Source organism: Mercenaria mercenaria, chromosome 18, assembly GCF_021730395.1.
Source record: "Mercenaria mercenaria strain notata chromosome 18, MADL_Memer_1, whole genome shotgun sequence".
Classification (NCBI taxonomy): Eukaryota; Metazoa; Mollusca; class Bivalvia; order Venerida; family Veneridae; genus Mercenaria; species Mercenaria mercenaria.
Genome location: NC_069378.1, coordinates 16,229,826 through 16,247,452, shown reverse-complemented (window position 1 = coordinate 16,247,452; position 17,627 = coordinate 16,229,826). Strand labels below are relative to the sequence as shown.

Sequence of the window (17,627 nt, the reverse complement as noted above, 5' to 3'; positions counted from 1 at the left end):
CATCAGGTACCTAATCTTGGCCAGGACCTATACATCAACGTAAACTATTGTAGTTAGTAACTCGAAATTTCGAGATACGTAACTCGAAATTTCGACTTAATAACTCGAAATTTTGACTTAGTAACTCAAAATTTCAAGATATTAACTCGAAATTTCGACTTAGATACTCGAAATTTCGAGTTAGTAACTGGGAATTTCGAGTTAATAAATAACATACACCTGGTACTAATGCTCTTCCGTACAATACTGTATAACAGTTTGACATTAAACACGTCAAAAATGACGCGAGTGTAATTAATTCAACTTACACGGTCTGTCCCAACGTTTAAATGACATATATTCATACACTTACGTTATAAAACAGATATGCATACACTTTTCTACGGATTTATGAAATATTTAACAACTTCCTAAGTTAAGTTATGTTGAAACTATGCAAAAACGAGTTGAACTCAACAATAACAACACTACCTAGATGGAGAGTCAGAAGTCTAAGTGTATAATAGCATCAAAGTAAGTAACTTTTCAAAGAAATCTTTTGTCACTTTTAAGTGAAATGCAGTGCACTTCTATTGAGACTGTTATATATTGCAGGGGCATGCTTCCACATGTACCCCCCAATGTCATATCTTAATTAATAGCAAAGTTTACAAGGGGCAGTAATATTTACAGCTAAATTCATTTCATTTCTGACGCGGAAGCACAGAGGACTGTTTGGATTTTTCTTACCGTCTCGTCGCCCCAAAATATAAAAGAGAAAAAAAAATCTAATAATTTGGTCAAGAAAGTAACAAAATACAGTGGAAAAACAAAAAATAAGCTTTAAGACACCCTTCGGTTTATTTAGAAACGTATCTGAACAAAAGCCTTCTCCAGAAAAATTGCAACCTGCACAAATATGAAAACTGTCAGGGTCATCTTGATGCGATCCGTCCTTGAATTTCAGAGATTTTGGGATGACCGATACCTAAGCTCATAACATTTATTTTTAACCATACGATTTCATCTTATGATATTGCCAAGATATTGTTTATACCGCTAAGAATTAATTTGGTAATAATACATTATCTTAATTCATGCCTTTCACTTCATTGTTTATGTTACATACTTGGGATAGGATTTTTAAATTACTATGTAAGAGGACCAATGTTAGACTGGCTTTACTCAAATATGTTATCTTCTCTAGATAAAATTATTATCATTATTATTATTGACCAAAAATTCTACAAAACTGGACACCCGTCAAGTTAGTTACCACTTGAATTGTAGAAAACAAGTTGTGTGTCGATAGGACACTGGTGCTCTTACATCATGCCTCTCTAAGGTGATATGCTACGTGTCGATAATGCAACACTGAGTAAACTTTTAAATACCTTGGGTTTGGGGTGGGAGTCATCATTAGATTAGGCAGGGGTGGATAATACATCTTAAACTAAAACAGTTTAACTAAAATAATTTTGAGTTGGGAAGTAGGAGAATTTAAATCCAAAATAAAACGCCAGGTGTACAACTTAGGAATCAAACTTTCACGTCGTTAATGCATATTTTAGACTGAGTCAAGGGCAATAATTCTGGGCTGGCTGAGAGAAATCTCAAACAAAACCCCTGGTGCATATCTTCACATGATGAATAATGTAAACTCTAGTCACGTATAATTAAATTTTAAACAGAACACCAGGTTTACTTATTCAAATGCTAAGTAACATTTCTGTACGGTTAAATAACTCAAATCAAACAATTTTGGGGATATATGACACACGAAAGTTTAAGCCCTTTATTTGTATTTTTACCAAGTCAAAATCCAAACCAGAACAACAGGTACATAAATAAAACATCATACGATTTATAATTCCAACACTTGGTTGGCTTCTTAAAATCCTGAACAAAATTTAGAAACATAACTTCACATTCTGCGTAACAATCCTGTATATTTTGATAAATCTAGATCAAATACTTTTAGAGATTTTTGAGATATGCACGACATCATGTCGGACGGTCGAACGGACGGAAAAGGGCAAATCCAGGCCTCCTGTGTGTAATACCGGACGTACGAAAAATATCATGTACATTTTAGATGGATCCGCTTGTTTATTGTTCAAAATGATTCGTCAACATTTATGGCATATTCCGAAAAATGATAAATATTTGAAATGATTTTATCCATGTCATCCAAAAACTAAGCTAAAATGATGATGATTCAGAAGCATGATTAAAATAGAGAACGCACATGCATTGTATATAATCAACATAATTTTTATCAATTGTTTCATTATTTTGTCTAAAGTGTTTGAGATTTTATATATCAGGAGGTAATATTTAGCAAGTAAAAGTGTCATAAATTGTTAACTTCATGGTAATTAATGTAGTTTTCTTTCTCATCATAAATTATACTTATATTTACATACTGTTAATGGCTAGTTTAGAACTAAATGTACCTATTCAGAAATTTGTTATAATGCCTTGTAAAAGGATGAAGATAATTAAGTAAGTCGTCCGTAGGTGTTAATAAATGGTTGGTAGGAGTTGGTAAGTCGTACGTAAGAGTTAGCAAGTCGTACGTAGAAGCTAAAAAGCTATTGGAGTCAGTAAGTCTTCCATAAAACTTTGACAGCAATAGCAAAAAGTAAGTCGTCCGTAGGAAGGAGAAGACCGTAAGAGCTAGTAAGTCGTTCGTAGGAGTTAGTAAGCCGTAGGAGTAAGTAAGTCCTCTGGAGGAATTAGTAAGCTGTAGGAGTTAGTAAGCCGTAGGAGTGAGTAAGCCGTTTGGAAGAGTTAGTAAGCTGTAGGAGTTAGTAAGCCGTCTGGAAGAATTAGTAAGCTGTAGGAGTTAGTAAGCCGTAGGAGTAAGTGAGCCGTTTGGAAGAATTAGTAAGCTGTAGGAGTTAGTACGCGGTAGGAGTAAGTAAGCCGTCTGGAAGAATGTGTAAGCTGTAGGAGTTAGTAAGCCGTAGGAGTAAGTAAGCCGTAGGAGTAAGTGAGCCGTTTGGAAGAATTAGTAAGCTGTAGGAGTTAGTACGCGGTAGGAGTAAGTAAGCCGTCTGGAAGAATGTGTAAGCTGTAGGAGTTAGTAAGCCGTAGGAGTAAGTAAGCCGTTTGGAAGAATTAGTAAGCTGTAGGAGTTAGTACGCGGTAGGAGTAAGTAAGCCGTCTGGAAGAATTAGTAAGCTGTTGGAGTTAGTAAGCCGTAGGAGTAAGTAAGCCGTCTGGAAGAGTTAGTAAGCTATAGGAGTTAGTTAGCCGTAGGAGTAAGTAAGCAGTTTGGAAGAGTTAGTAAGCTGTAGGAGTTAGTAAGCCGTAGGAGTAAGTAAGCCGTTTGGAAGAATTAGTAAGCTGTAGGAGTTAGTACGCGGTAGGAGTAAGTAAGCCGTCTGGAAGAATTAGTAAGCTGTAGGAGTTAGTAAGCCGTAGGAGTAAGTAAGCCGTCTGGAAGAATAAGTAAGCTGTAGGAGTTAGTAAGCCGTAGGAGTTAGTAAGTCGTCTGCAAGAATAAGTAAGCTGTAGGAGTTAGTAAGCCGTAGGAGTAAGTAAGCCGTCTGGAAGAGTTAGTAAGCTGTAGGAGTTAGTAAGGCGTAGGAGTAAGTAAGCCGTTTGGAAGAATTAGTAAGCTGTAGGAGTTAGTAAGCCGTAGGAGTAAGTAAGCCGTCTGGAAGAGTTAGTAAGCTGTAGGAGTTAGTAAGCCGTAGGAGTAAGTAAGCAGTTTGGAAGAGTTAGTAAGCTGTAGGAGTTAGTAGGTCGTAGGAGTAAGTAAGCCGTCTGGAAGAATTAGTAAGATGTAGGAGTTAGTAAGCCGTAGGAGTTAGTAAGTCGTCTGCAAGAATAAGTAAGCTGTAGGAGTTAGTAAGCCGTAGGAGTAAGTAAGCCGTCTGGAAGAGTTAGTAAGCTGTAGGAGTTAGTAAGGCGTAGGAGTAAGTAAGCCGTTTGGAAGAATTAGTAAGCTGTAGGAGTTAGTAAGCCGTAGGAGTAAGTAAGCCGTCTGGAAGAGTTAGTAAGCTGTAGGAGTTAGTAAGCCGTAGGAGTAAGTAAGCAGTTTGGAAGAGTTAGTAAGCTGTAGGAGTTAGTAGGTCGTAGGAGTAAGTAAGCCGTCTGGAAGAATTAGTAAGATGTAGGAGTTAGTAAGCCGTAGGAGTAAGTAAGCCGTAGGAGTAAGTAAGCCGTAGGAGTAAGTAAGTCGTCTAGAAGAATTAGTAAGCTGTAGGAGTTAGTAAGCCGTAGGAGTAAGTAAGCCGTAGGAGTAAGTAAGTCGTCTAGAAGAATTAGTAAGCTGTAGGAGTTAGTAAGTCGTAAGTCGTCTTGAAGAATTAGTAAGCTGTAGGAGTTAGTAAGCCGTAGGAGTAAGTAAGCCGTCTGGAAGAATTAGTAAGCTGTAGGAGTTAGTAAGCCGTAAGAGTAAGTAAGTCATCCTGAAGAATTAGTAAACTGTAGGAGTTAGTAAGCTGTAGGAGTAAGTAAACCGTAGGACTTACTAACTCCTATGGCTTATTTACTCGTCCGTAGGTGTAAGTTAACCGTAGGAGTTAGTAAGTCATGATTTACAACAAATCTCGCTCCTGGCACATGTACGCTTCCATAAGAGTCTTTAATTATTTGCTTAATATAAAACTCGGGAAAAAAGAACATATAAAGCGGATAATGTTATCGACAAATGCTAATATAATTTACCACACGAATAACAAAATAATCAATGATTCATCTGTTGCCATATCATCTCCATTCAACGGAACAATTGTTCCGAATGGATGCAAGTCAAGCATGCACATATTTCATTTTTATATTTTAGTTCCTTTTATATACTGAACTTGTATTTAAGCATGCATTAGGTGAATAGTTACATAATAGCCGTTTTCCTTGGTATTCTACTTAATGCTAAATATCTTCATTTCTGAAAATTGTAGTGTTTTTATTTACCCCCTACTGGTTGGAAACCAGTTTCGGGAACTGTAGAAATGCACCTTTTCGTCCGTTCATCCGAAATTTCATATCCGGTTCATTACTCTGTCATTCATCAAGGGATTTTGATATTACTTAGCACAAATGTTTTCCATAATGTGCACGACGACGTGTCATGCGCAAAACCTGGACCTTTAGCATCAAGGTCATATGTCAAAAGGGAATTTTTTCCTGTCCGGTCTGTAACTCAACAATCTATAAAGGGATTTTAATATCACTTGGCACAAACGTTTCCATTGTAAGGTAATGTAAGGCAAACTTTCAGACTCCTAGCTGTAAGGTCAAGCTCACATTTGGCGTTCAAAGGCTAACACGGCAAGAACAGGGTTTGTTTCGTGTTCGGTTCAGAACTCTGCCATCAATTAAGGGATCATGATATCGTTTGGCACAAATGTTTCCCATAATCAGGCAATGCACTATGCGCAACACACAGACCTCTAGCTCAAATGTCAAGGTCACACTTTGAAGTGAAATGTGAACAAGATTTCTTTTCCAGTTTTGTCCATAACTCTGCCTTTAAGGATTGTTAATATTACTTGGCACAAATGTTTCTCTTCATGAGACATCATATTTTGCGCAACAACGGCATCCATAGCTCAAAGGTCAAGGTCACAGTTGTACGTCGAAGGTAAGTAGGAGTTTTCCTGTCCGGTCCGTAACTCTGTCATCCAAAAAAGGGTTTTTAATATTACTCGGCACAAATGTTTCCCATAGTGAGACAATGTGTCATGTGCAACACTCATATACTTTGCTCAAAGGTTAAGGACACTCTTGGAGGTCAAAATTCGGTAGCGTTTTTCCTGTCCAGTCAATATTTCTGTCATCAACCAGGAGATTTTTATATTTTCAGCATAGATGTCCATCATAATGAGACGTCTTGTCATGCGCAAACCAAGTACAGTTTTTTTCCAGGAAGCGGGCTCGAGACTGGTTTATATAAACTTGAAGCTTTCATCACAATCGAGCTAAAACAAATTAGTATAAACTAACTAAACTAAAGGTCAGGTTCACACATGGAGGTCAAAAGTCAAAATATTTTTTTCCTGTCTGTCATCTATGAAAAATATTTAGTTTAACTGAGCACAAATGTTTTTATATTTATGTATGTTATAAACAATCAACAATCGTAGATTTTTATTCATAAACATTGTGTCTTAAAATATATTATGTATATAGTACAAAATTTGCATACATCATTGACAGAGATCATATCATTGGGTATTTCTGCAGCTGGGAGAGTTAATTAGCTCCCAGTTGTTTTCTTTTATTTTTAAGTAGTTTTCTTATATTTTTATCGGTTTACACAATATTGTTTTGCCCCTTGAACTGTCCGACTGTCCGTCGAATCTTATGAATCATGCTTATGTTTTTTTCGATTTGGATATCACTTTCATTTTTCAATGGACCTCCGTGTGATCAGTTTCCCACCAGTGAGATAAGTGGACTTTAGGAACTATAATAGAACACGTAATCATGTATAAATTTATTTATCAACTTAACCTTTAACTTAGAATAATAAATAGACATTGTGTTTTGGCTTCCTTAAGGTGACTAAAGATCATGATAATAAGTTTTTGTACTGTAATTGTACTGTGCTTAAAACCACCATATATAGCTTCCTCTTTAAGATGGCGTCTTTTTCTATGCAAGTTCTTAATGCTTTTTAGCTTTGTTGCTTTTATCTATTATCCTACGTACTGACTAATATAAGAACATTTTGCCATATGCTTTACAGATCAAAAATATTATTACAAAATACTTGCAAATTTGATCTGGCTTTGCTTAGTTTAGTTTGGCAGAAAATGTCAAAAGTATTGAGTCATACCGGTACTCCTTACTTTTAATTTATTTCAGCAGTGGACTAAGGAGAACAGGGTTTACGATTCTTGTCATAACGCTGGTTGTAACAATCAGTTTAAAATTTGACGTTACACGCATGTCCAGCATTGCAGGTCAAATACCCTTTGCACAACAGGAAACAACTAAACTTATAGGGTAAGTCTCTGTCTCAAAGTTTTATAGTAAAAGGTTGTGAACGTTTTAATTTCTGCCTCCAAATGTTAACTTGTCATACTGTAAATATAGTTTCTTACGCGCGTTGCGGCTTACGTAGCTTTAATTCGTATTTTTTATTGACAAGTATATTTCAACACACTATTGACGCTTCTGGGCGTTAAGTCTAAATTCTCTTTTTAAAACGTTTCATGTTATTTGGAAAATGATTTTTTTTTTTAAATATTTTGAGCACAGTAGTTTTCATAACAAAGTATAATATTGTCCAACGTAAATGTTACCAGGTAGACAGTAACCCGTCACTTATATCAACTTCAGATTAAACTTGATCAAAAATTGTCTTCTGTCGTCTGTCAACATTAGGTTGTGTATGCGATAGAGGCTGTAATTTTCAATCAATCTTCATGAAATTTGGTCAGAATGATTGCTTTGATAAAATCTAGGGCAAGTTTGAAAATGGGTCATCTGAGATCAAAAACTAGGTCAGTAGCTTAAATCAAAGAAAAGCATTATGTATGCAATATGGACTGCATTTTACACCAGAACTTCATGAAAATTTATCAGAATGTTTGTCTGGATGAAATCTATGTTGAGTTCAAATATGAGACATCTGGAGTCCAAAACTAGAGCATCCGGTCAAATCAAAGAAAAACCTCGTGTACGCAGCAGAGGTTGCATTTCAACTGGATTTTCATAAAATTTAGTCAGAATGGTTGCCTTGATGAAATCTAGGTCAAGTTCGAATACGGGGAATCGGAGGTAAAAAACTAAGTCGCCAGATCAAAGGAAAGAAAAACCTTGTGTATGCAATAGGGACTGCATTTTACACTGGATATTCATGAAATTTGATCACAATATTTGTCTACGGGTAAAAAACTAGGTCATCCGGTCAAATCAAAGAAAAATCTTGCATATTGGACAGAGGCTGTATTTTTCATTGATCTTGATGATATTTGGTCAGAATAACTGCTTTGATAAAATCTAGGTCATATTTGAAAATGGGTCATCTGGGGTCAAAAACTAGGCCGCTAGGTCAAATCAAAGAAAAGCAGTGTGTATGCAATAGAGACTGCATTTTACACCGGATCTTCATGAAATTTGATCAGAATGTTTGTCTGGATGAATTAGGTCAAGTTCAAATATAGGTCATCTGGGTTAAAAAACTAGGTTATCAGATCAAATCAAAGAAAAATTTTGTGTACGCAATATATAGGGGCTGCATTTTATACTGGATTTTTCATAAAATTTAGTCAGAATAATTGTCTTGATGACATATAGGTCATGATTGAATATAGTTAATCTTGGATTAAAAACTAGATCGCCAGGTCAAATCAAAGAAAAAACTTGTGTATGTAATAGGGACATTATCTTTCACTGGATCTTAATGAAATTTGTTCAGAATGTTGGTTTTGATGAAATCTAGGTCGAATTAAAATAGGGGTCAAGAACTAGGTCACCCAGGTCATCTGGAGTCAAGAACTAGGTCACCCAGTTAAATCAAAGAAAAACTTTGTGAATGCCATAGGGGCTACATTTTAGGCAGGATGTTCATGAAATTTGATGAAAATGTTTGCTTTGATGAATTCAGATCAAGTTCAAATATGGGTCATGTTGGATCAAAAACAAGGTTCCCTGGTCAAATCAAAGAATAACCTTGTGTATGCAGTAGGGGCTGCATTTTTCAGTGGATCTTCATGAAACTTGATCAGAATATTTGTCCTGATAAAAGCTAGGTCGAGTTTAAATATGGGTCATGTTGGGTCAAAAACTAGGTCACCTGGTTGAATCAAAGAAATACCTTGCCTATGCAAAAGCGGTCGCATTTTATGCAGGGTATTTATTAAATTTGATTAAGCTATTCTCAGGTGAGCGACCTAGGACCATTTGGTCCTCTTATTTAGGATAAAATAATGCTATTTCTACTTTTATCCTGTATCCTATTGTTGAAAATTTAATAATATTTGTTACAATCTCCTACAACCGTTGAAACTGCTACCCACGACTCATTCTCTCATAATTCAGAAAATAAAATCAAGTTTACTTTCTAATTTATAGACCGCGAACAATAAACACGTTTTCTTTCGGTTCCAGTTATTCCCCTAAGATATATGGCAGTAGTGACCCGCGAGATCCTGGATTTTACAATATTATACTTGAAGAAGAAGCACTCAGGTTTCAACCTTGTCAAGATGTAAAGAAAACAGCTTCGGTACAACACTCCAAGATATCACTAACAGGTATACACGTTAATGTTTGATTTAATCAGTAACGTTACATCATCTAATCACGAAGGGCCTCCGGGACCGAGTTTTCGCTGACCTTGGATCACTTGTCCTTCTCCGGCGTCGGTTTGAACTTCGCCTGGGGCATAGAATTCCTCAAGTGAGGTAAAAAGGGAAATCCAGCTGGCTTACATAAGGTCAATTGTTTTACAAAGATGTCCGCCCGTGATGAAACAATGCCCGCAGGGTCGTCTCAGGTCTTCCTCCACCATTAAAAGTTTGAAAGTCGCATTATGACCTAAAATTGTGTCGGTATGACGTTAAATCCAACAAAACAGTCATCTTATCACGGCTACAAGAATAATAGCTGTATCTAGTACTTTGCCCGTACCGGCGACCGGACGTTTTATTCAAGTTTGAAAGCACACTCCATTAAATTTATTCAAGTCTGTTGATAAATTTACTTAGCTACTTACTGTAGTTTTGTTGTTTTTCAAGCTAACCTCTAGTGGTGTGGTTCTAAACTAGATCATCACTATTCTTTCAAAGGATGAACAACTCGGAGGAATTTGATTATTAAGTTCCTTATATCTTTTGAAATCCTAAATGAACTCGCAAAAATTGAACACACTTGTCTGTGGTCAGCATGTTCCCTGTACAGGTTGCCAGGTTTATTTAGGAAACATAAGCTGGAGAATGTTTAAATTCTATGTATTTGTGATTAAATGGGGTAAGGAAATTTCCTTCGATGAAAAAGGACTCAGAAAAAGCATTCACCAGAAGGTTCCAAGCTTGTAATTCTTTGTCGGGATTACTTAAACGGTCTGGACTCTGTCTGGTCCTTCGTGATCTTGAATTCCACTCTATACCTGTGTCTTAGATTCCGTTGCGTTGTGTTGTATGTTTCCAACGGATCTTCTTCCAGATTTTTTTTTTCTTGTGTATTAAACTATCATGAATATGGGGGTACTTTTATGATAGAGAAAAGCATCCCTTACCCTGTAGTGGTGGGATCAAATGAATCGACTACATCCTCTATTCCTTACCACGGCGCCATTACAGGTCAGCTGTCACTGAGCGAAGTTAACGTAAGTTTTGAGAACTGTATCATAAAGCAATGTAAAATCGGTTTACTGTTTGATCCACCTTTTCCGTAACAAGGTTTTACCTTGATGTTTTTACTAAATCTGACACCAAACCATAATATCATTCTAAGGAACACTGATGGTGGCAACAAGAACTTTAGTTAAATTTCAAAATATCTTGATTAGTTTCGAATTTATTATTGAATTGAAAACTATTTCGATGGGAGTATTTTCCAGTGAAAAGTTCAGCCATTTTGACACAAAATTATAAAAATAAACCAGAACAATTTCAACGTTATTTATGCATAAAATATCTAAGACTTTCAACATATAAGCAACATTAATTTGTAAAAATTGCTAGATTTCAGGTAAAATTCGAATTTGTGATTTTCCCGATTTAAAAAAAATAGAAAAAAAAAAAAAACCGCAAAAATGAATAAGTTTTAACAGATCCTACAAATACAAAAATATCCACTACCAACGTTGGAGGCTTTTAGGGCGAAGTGTAGCTTATAGATCTTAGAAAAACCATGCTACAGAATAAGTGTGTCGAATGTAAGACTCTGCCTTCCCTTTTTAAGGTGATGTAAATGGGACTTACAATATCGGCGATGAAATTAGAACTATTGTCACTCTATATGATGGTTATGGTAAACGTAAATATTCTGGAGGCGATCATCTGAGAGCGACAATTGAAAACAAAAGTCTCAATGCGTCAGTCCCTTGTGTGGTAACAGACAACAAAGATGGAACGCAGACGGTGGCATGCACGGCCTTATGGAGTGGGACTTCAACATTACACTTTGTTCTTGCGTATTCAAGGGAGACAATTACAACACATTATCGGATCCGAACACAAGTAGGTGTGCAGATATGTTCATATTCTTTTCGTCAAAATACCTTATTTAACAAAAGAAGCACCAAAAAGACCACGCATCAGCCATTATAAACATGCATGGATGTTTTAAAATGAAGACTGCTACAAGCATATTATGAGTGTTCAATTCTAGTCTCTAAAAAGATGTGTCAAATTAAAACATTCATTTTAGTACATCTAAATGTTAATTTCTGTTTGCAAACAAAACATATGAATTTGTTTAATACTAGTATTGGATTAAATTCCTTTTCTCATTAAGGTGTTCGGCGATATATGATCATTTTGTGTCGATTCGCCGTAAAACCCAACTCACTCACTCATTAAGGTGTTCTTGCTTGTATAAACGCCGCCGAAATAACACACACATTGAATAAAACCCCGAACATTATAATTCTAAGTAAACTTGTTAAATAAGTCCTCTCATCATCAACAAGAGCCATGTTACACATGGCTAATCCCCCCGCCGGGCATATTATAATTGAAGGCTAAAGTTCCTGGCAAGTGAGTGTCTGAAAGTATTAATTTTGGGGAAAGAACCGTTTAGTTGTGGTCCGCATCAGGGGTTTTAAAGATGTGGTAGAAAGAATAAGTCAGTAGTGAGGTGGTTTACTGCTAAATTTTATTAATTTTCATGAACAGTATAGCTATGATATTTTTCTATATGGCTACTGTAAAAAAGAAGGAATGGAAAGCTAACAGGGAACAAGAGTGCCAGAATGTCACAATATATGCCCGTCGCAGCAAATGTCTTTACTCTAGCAGCTGTATTTGCAAACGGAATGTTAATTTTGTGGTTGTTTAGTAATCATTGTAAGTCTTTTGTTTTTTTTAAGTCCACAAAAAACTCCTTACCAGGTAGAGATACCTTATATATAATCAAATACACCTAAAATTGGAGAGTAACATCTATGTTGTACCACAGCAAAGAAGATATGCTCCGGACAAATTTTTTAAGAAAATATGATAAAGGGGAATAACTCAGAAAATAGGCAAGGTAGAGTTATTGTTCTTGCACACTGCACTTTCTCCCAATGTGTTCTATCAGTGTATGAAGTTTGAAGAAAATCCCTTCAGTACTTTTGGAGTTATGCTCCGGACAAATCTTTTTAAGAAAATATGATAAAGGGGAATAACTCAGAAAATAGGCAAGGTAGCGTTATTTTTCTTGCACACTGCACTTCCTCCCAATGTGTTCTATCAGTGTATGAAGTTTGAAGAAAATCCCTTCAGTACTTTTGGAGTTATGCTCCGGACAAATCTTTTTAAGAAAATATGATAAAGGGGAATAACTCAGAAAATAGGCAAGGTAGAGTTATTGTTCTTGCACACTGCACTTCCTCCCAATGTGTTCTATCAGTGTGTGAAGTTTGAAGAAAATCCCTCCAGTACTTTTGGAGTTATGCTCCGGACAAAGATCGTTGCGGACGGACGGACGGACGCACGCACGGACGGAGGGATAAATAAACAGATCGAATAAAATGACCAGCTGGCTAACAGAAAGTCGGTGGTTCTACCCAGGTCCCGCACTCGGGAGATCTTCTGTCATCATCAAAAGCTGGAAAGTCGCCATATGACTTATAATTTCGCCTGGGTAAAATACCAAAAAAAGTATTGTTTGGCTGTATCAGAAATAAAACAAACAACTGTTATATTTACATGTATATTACCATTGCCAGGTCTTAGCCACCAGAAACATATACGGGATGTTCAAAAGTAGAACTTACCGAGAAGAGACTGCCTGCCATCCTAACCATACTGATCTGCTGAAACACACAAACTACACACAGCTTTGTAATATGACCTACATTAACTCGGGGATGCCGTTTTATTGCGGAAAACCAAAGGATGAACATTTGCTGTGTCAAGACTGGCAGCTCGTACATAAGCATCAACCGTATCCGAGACTTCAAATCACAGAATGTGAAAAAATTCTATTAAAGCGGTAACTGACAAATTAACAAAAATTGATTGAAGCGGTAATATCGAAACAGTATCATGAGTATATGAAAACATATCGCTAAATATGAATTATAGATTCTGAACAAGATGAAATAACATTAAATATTCGTAGTTTTCTAAAATATTTTGGAGCTTTTCATTTTAATAGCAATATTTAAGTCGAGTTCTTGCATGCACGCACATATATATACATACACTGGTTGTAACGAAAAGTGATTGAACTGTACTGATGAGAAAACATATCCTTAAAATATTTGCAATGGGTATACGCTTCTCTTTCAGCGGACAACGTGCATTTAAGCAAACTATAACAGTTAATATACGAAGCCAGGGAAACAATCACGTATCTGTTATACAGAAACCGTCCTTACCTTGTTCGTTGTACAATATTTCCCTTCTATGGCGGTCCAGGGGACCAACTGGATTCTCCTACAAAGGAAAATGGATTCTGCGTAACTGTCTTGGTGAGTAAAATGGAAATATTTAAAAAGTCTACTTCGCTACTCTCATGTATTCAGGAAATAGATAGTAGCTAGCAAAAATCGATAATCGATAAAGAAAAGTTGAAATATATCGGATATGTCTAATATGAAACAATTGTATCAACTTTGTCCCGAACTTGATCTCTTATCATGTCTGGTCTATGTGATCATGAAGGCATCTAATAGAATCAGAATTCCACTAACCTCAGCAGTAAAAGTGTGAAATATTTTGCTTTCTTTTACCGCTCTTTAACATAATGATTCGACTCGCGTCTGCTGTTAGTTGCAACTTGCTTGAAGTCAGGAATGGATAAAATGAGTGTAATGCAATGTCTTACAGTAATGCGCCTCGAAAGAATAACTTTATACTACATTGTCGTGAATGGATCAATTGAGTCGTTTGCATTGCCATGATTTAGCTAGTGTGTCGAAAGAATAGCTTTCTACTACATTGTCATGAATGGATAAATTGAGTCGCTTGCATTGCCATGATTTAACTAGTGTGATAATGATTCGTCTCGAAAGAGTAGCTTTCTACTACATTGCCATAAATAGATAAAATGAGTCATGAGTATTGCCATGATTAAAATAGTGTCACAGGAATTCGTCTAGACAGAGTAGCTTTCCGCTTCATTGTCATGACTAGATAAAACATGTTGTGTGTATTGCCATAATTTAAATAGTAGTTTTGTACTACATTGTCATTAATTGTTAAATTGAGCCGTTTGTATTGCCACAATATAAACGGTGTGACAGTGATTCATCTTGTCGGTGTCTGAGTCACACTTAGCTTTATGTTACACATAATGTAGTGTTTAACAGGGATCTTTTTACTTTACAGGTTTTCAAGAGAACCTTTATACGACGTGTCTTAACAATAGGAGCTTATACTTAATTGGCGATTCCACGCTTAGACAATGGTATACAACGATTCTAAAGCGTTTTAAATGTCAACCTATTACGGAAAAATGGGAAAATGAAAAATGGCATAAAGAGGCAGAGTGTTACAACAAGCTAATCGATTTCAAAGCAGGATGGTATCCACACGCTCAACCGTTCTATGTTGGACCCCGTTGGGATGATGTACGTTACACATTATACTCTACCTCTCGACGCATAGACAATATAGCACGAAATGAACGTGCCATTGTAGTTATACATTTATACATGCATATGATGCCCTTTCATCAAAGCGTTTTTAAACAAAGGATGGAAATAATTCGTGAAAGCGTTCACAAGTTTTTAGCATATAATAAACAATCCATAGTAATGATAAAAGCACCACATACATTTAAGAGTACACCAATCGGAGATTTTAGATTATGCGACTATTTTGGTTATGTTTACAGTAAAATTTTATATGAAGTATTTGAAGGTTTACATGACCGGGTTGTTTTAATGAATAATAAAGACTTAACTATAGCTCAGCACGTGAAATGGAATCACCCACCAGAAAAAATTGTAAATGCTATGATAGATCAAACGTTAAGTTATGTATGTGATCAGTGAACCTCACACACGCTGGTTTTAATCAAAAGGTCCAATGGTATCTTCATAGTAGTAGAGCGGTACAATTGCCTATAAGTGTTTAATCTTAAATCGGCTTTGATAATTAAGAAATAATATATCCCAAACAGTGATTTTTCATTGGATAAAATCATTGTTTGGTGTTTAGATGCGAATGAATTATATAATGATACGCATTCAAACGACAAACACTGATTTTATGCAAGAATAACTCACAGCTTGAGATATATTATTTCGATTCTAACATGTTGTCACGGATTATTATATACATCCTTGACGCTATCCATCCAATATTTTCCTGTTTTCTGTTGGTTTCTTTTCCTGCGAACCGCTATGCCGTAACATTCTCTTAAAAGAACACATGTATTAAGAGAACCCCTTTTAAGTAACATTTTGTTTTGTTTTATGTTTTATAGGGAGAAGTTATTTTCGTAAATGTACTAAGAGGCACTTTGTGTTAAGAGATCTCGCAATGCATATTGAAGTGATTGTACTGCAGTATTTTCCAATACCAAAATGTTTTTGTTTTTTTGGTTGGGAATAAATTGAAACCAGAATAATGTTATTATCTTACTCTTTGTCCAATGAAAAAATTCCCCTAAAATGGCACTGTGAAAATTGAACAAATACAAGAAAGTTTACATTGAGAACCATTTACTGACTGTTTCAAACTAACCTTTAATGAAGACTGGGTTGAATGAATAACCTTATTTATAGCTCTAGTTAATAATAATTATTGGTACGTTAAGTTTGTGATTTCGTTACTTTACTTGTCTGTTATCAGGTTAAATTTGAATTTCAGTTTATTGTCTTCAGACGTTAAATTTACTTGTGTTGAATTACACACCATACTTATTTTTCATTTGTCATAATACAATACGTTCCTCTCAATTGCAATAACCGTCTATATTGGTAAAGTAATCATTAAAAGCTGAATGCAACGACACATCTGTTCTTAATTGTACGACAGACCGTATTATTAATAACAACTTTGCCAGTATTGGGCAATGACTATGACTCAATGCAGACTTAGAGCGCCGGTATAAATTACAGTCTCCGGTACATACCGGATTAATTAAATTTGAACGAAAATATCTTAAATGTGTATATTTTGTAACCATGGTGATACTAACCCTAACCTTTAGTCAGTATTTTATGCATATTGTACACTTAATGCATGCGGACATGCAAAAATATGCATATTTTTGCCGTGCGCTACAACTGATAATCACTTTCGGGCATGCGCAGAAGACCGCTCCAAGTCTGCAATGAGTTACCTCGTTGGGCAATTGGCTCATTTATATTTGAAACTCGATATCTCGAACACGCTTATCTTAAATTCCGGATATCTCGAGGAAATTTTCAAGTCCCGTCCCGAAAACTAGTACAAAAATATGCCTTTGAGTCGAATTCGGTTATCTCAAAGAAAAAACGCTCGGTCCCTTTGAATCCGAGATTGTGAACTTCAAATGTATTCCATTGAGCACACTAGAGTGTGGTATCTTTCCATCTTGGTTTCGTAAATCGTAGACAAACAAATTAGACTCACACTTTAGAGTGTGGAATCTTTCCCTCTTGCTTCCGTAAATCGTAGATGGACACATAAGACTCACACTTAGGGCTTCCAGCATGTTGTAAGCTTTATAGCCGGGGAGCCAAGGCATGAAAAAATGGATTTACCTGTCCGGTCATGCTATAGTCAGTTTCTATACATATTATGAAAGTACAAAGTCTCGCAGATCAGAAAAATCGGGCCTGCAAAACAAATGCTCTTGCAAAATTGGAAAATATCAAGGGGAGATAACTCTGTATATTTGCAGTTTTTTAAGATTCAAATCGTGTTTTTACTAACAAAACATGGCACCATGTTTCTAAAATCAGATCATATATATATCTTTTAACATTGCTTTTACGCATAAGGCTTATGGTTGAAAAATACGCAAAATGTACTCATTTTATGTATATTTTATTATAAGATTTGGCACCTAAAATACCAGAGAATAAAATAAAAATATTTAACCTAAATTTTACAGTAAAAAGAAGTAACCTTTAAAATGGTCTTATTTCTCAAAGTCATTTATTAATACCGCTGCGAAACAGTCTGTTAGAACAGAAAATCATCTAGATACTCTAGTTTAGGTTTGGCTAAGAAATACGCAAATCCGGGGTATTTTATGTACCCCACCCACTTTATATAATGCAAAAATTGTATAATAAAAATATTCGACCAACAACCAAGAAGATATATTCTTTTTATCACGTATACAATATACTCTATATTTTTGACCATATAAAGCTGGATGAGTGGTATTTAAAAGATTTTAAACAGAAAAAGGGGGTAGGAAAACCTATGTATTTTACAACCGATAATTAGAATAAACAACCCGTTATTAAATAAGAGCAACACTAATGAAAGGCAATGAAAACTTTTCTTGCAAACTATTCATTTGGAAAGTAATTTATTCAAATACTCTTTCGTGCAATCTAGTTTGGTTTGGGCTAAGAAATACGCTAA

General features: G+C 35.7%; 1 protein-coding gene across 3 annotated transcripts; it reads left to right on the top strand.

Moving 5' to 3' along the window:
• The first annotated feature begins 320 nt into the window (after positions 1-320).
• LOC123539395 (NXPE family member 1-like) lies at positions 321-16,526 on the top strand. 3 transcript variants are annotated; one of them, XM_053530368.1, is made up of 7 exons: positions 321-513; positions 6,802-6,942; positions 9,052-9,197; positions 10,939-11,126; positions 12,821-13,086; positions 13,386-13,567; positions 14,427-16,526. In XM_053530368.1, exons 1-7 carry the CDS (start codon positions 476-478, stop codon positions 15,092-15,094), a joined length of 1,629 nt encoding a protein of 542 aa, XP_053386343.1. In that variant the 5' UTR covers positions 321-475; the 3' UTR covers positions 15,095-16,526. The 3 variants fall into 3 exon arrangements, with proteins under 3 accessions (XP_053386343.1, XP_045179899.2, XP_045179898.2); XM_045323964.2 differs by having other exon boundaries at positions 322-513; positions 6,805-6,942; positions 10,849-11,126; XM_045323963.2 differs by having other exon boundaries at positions 322-513; positions 10,849-11,126.
• The last annotated feature ends 1,101 nt before the right edge of the window (positions 16,527-17,627 follow it).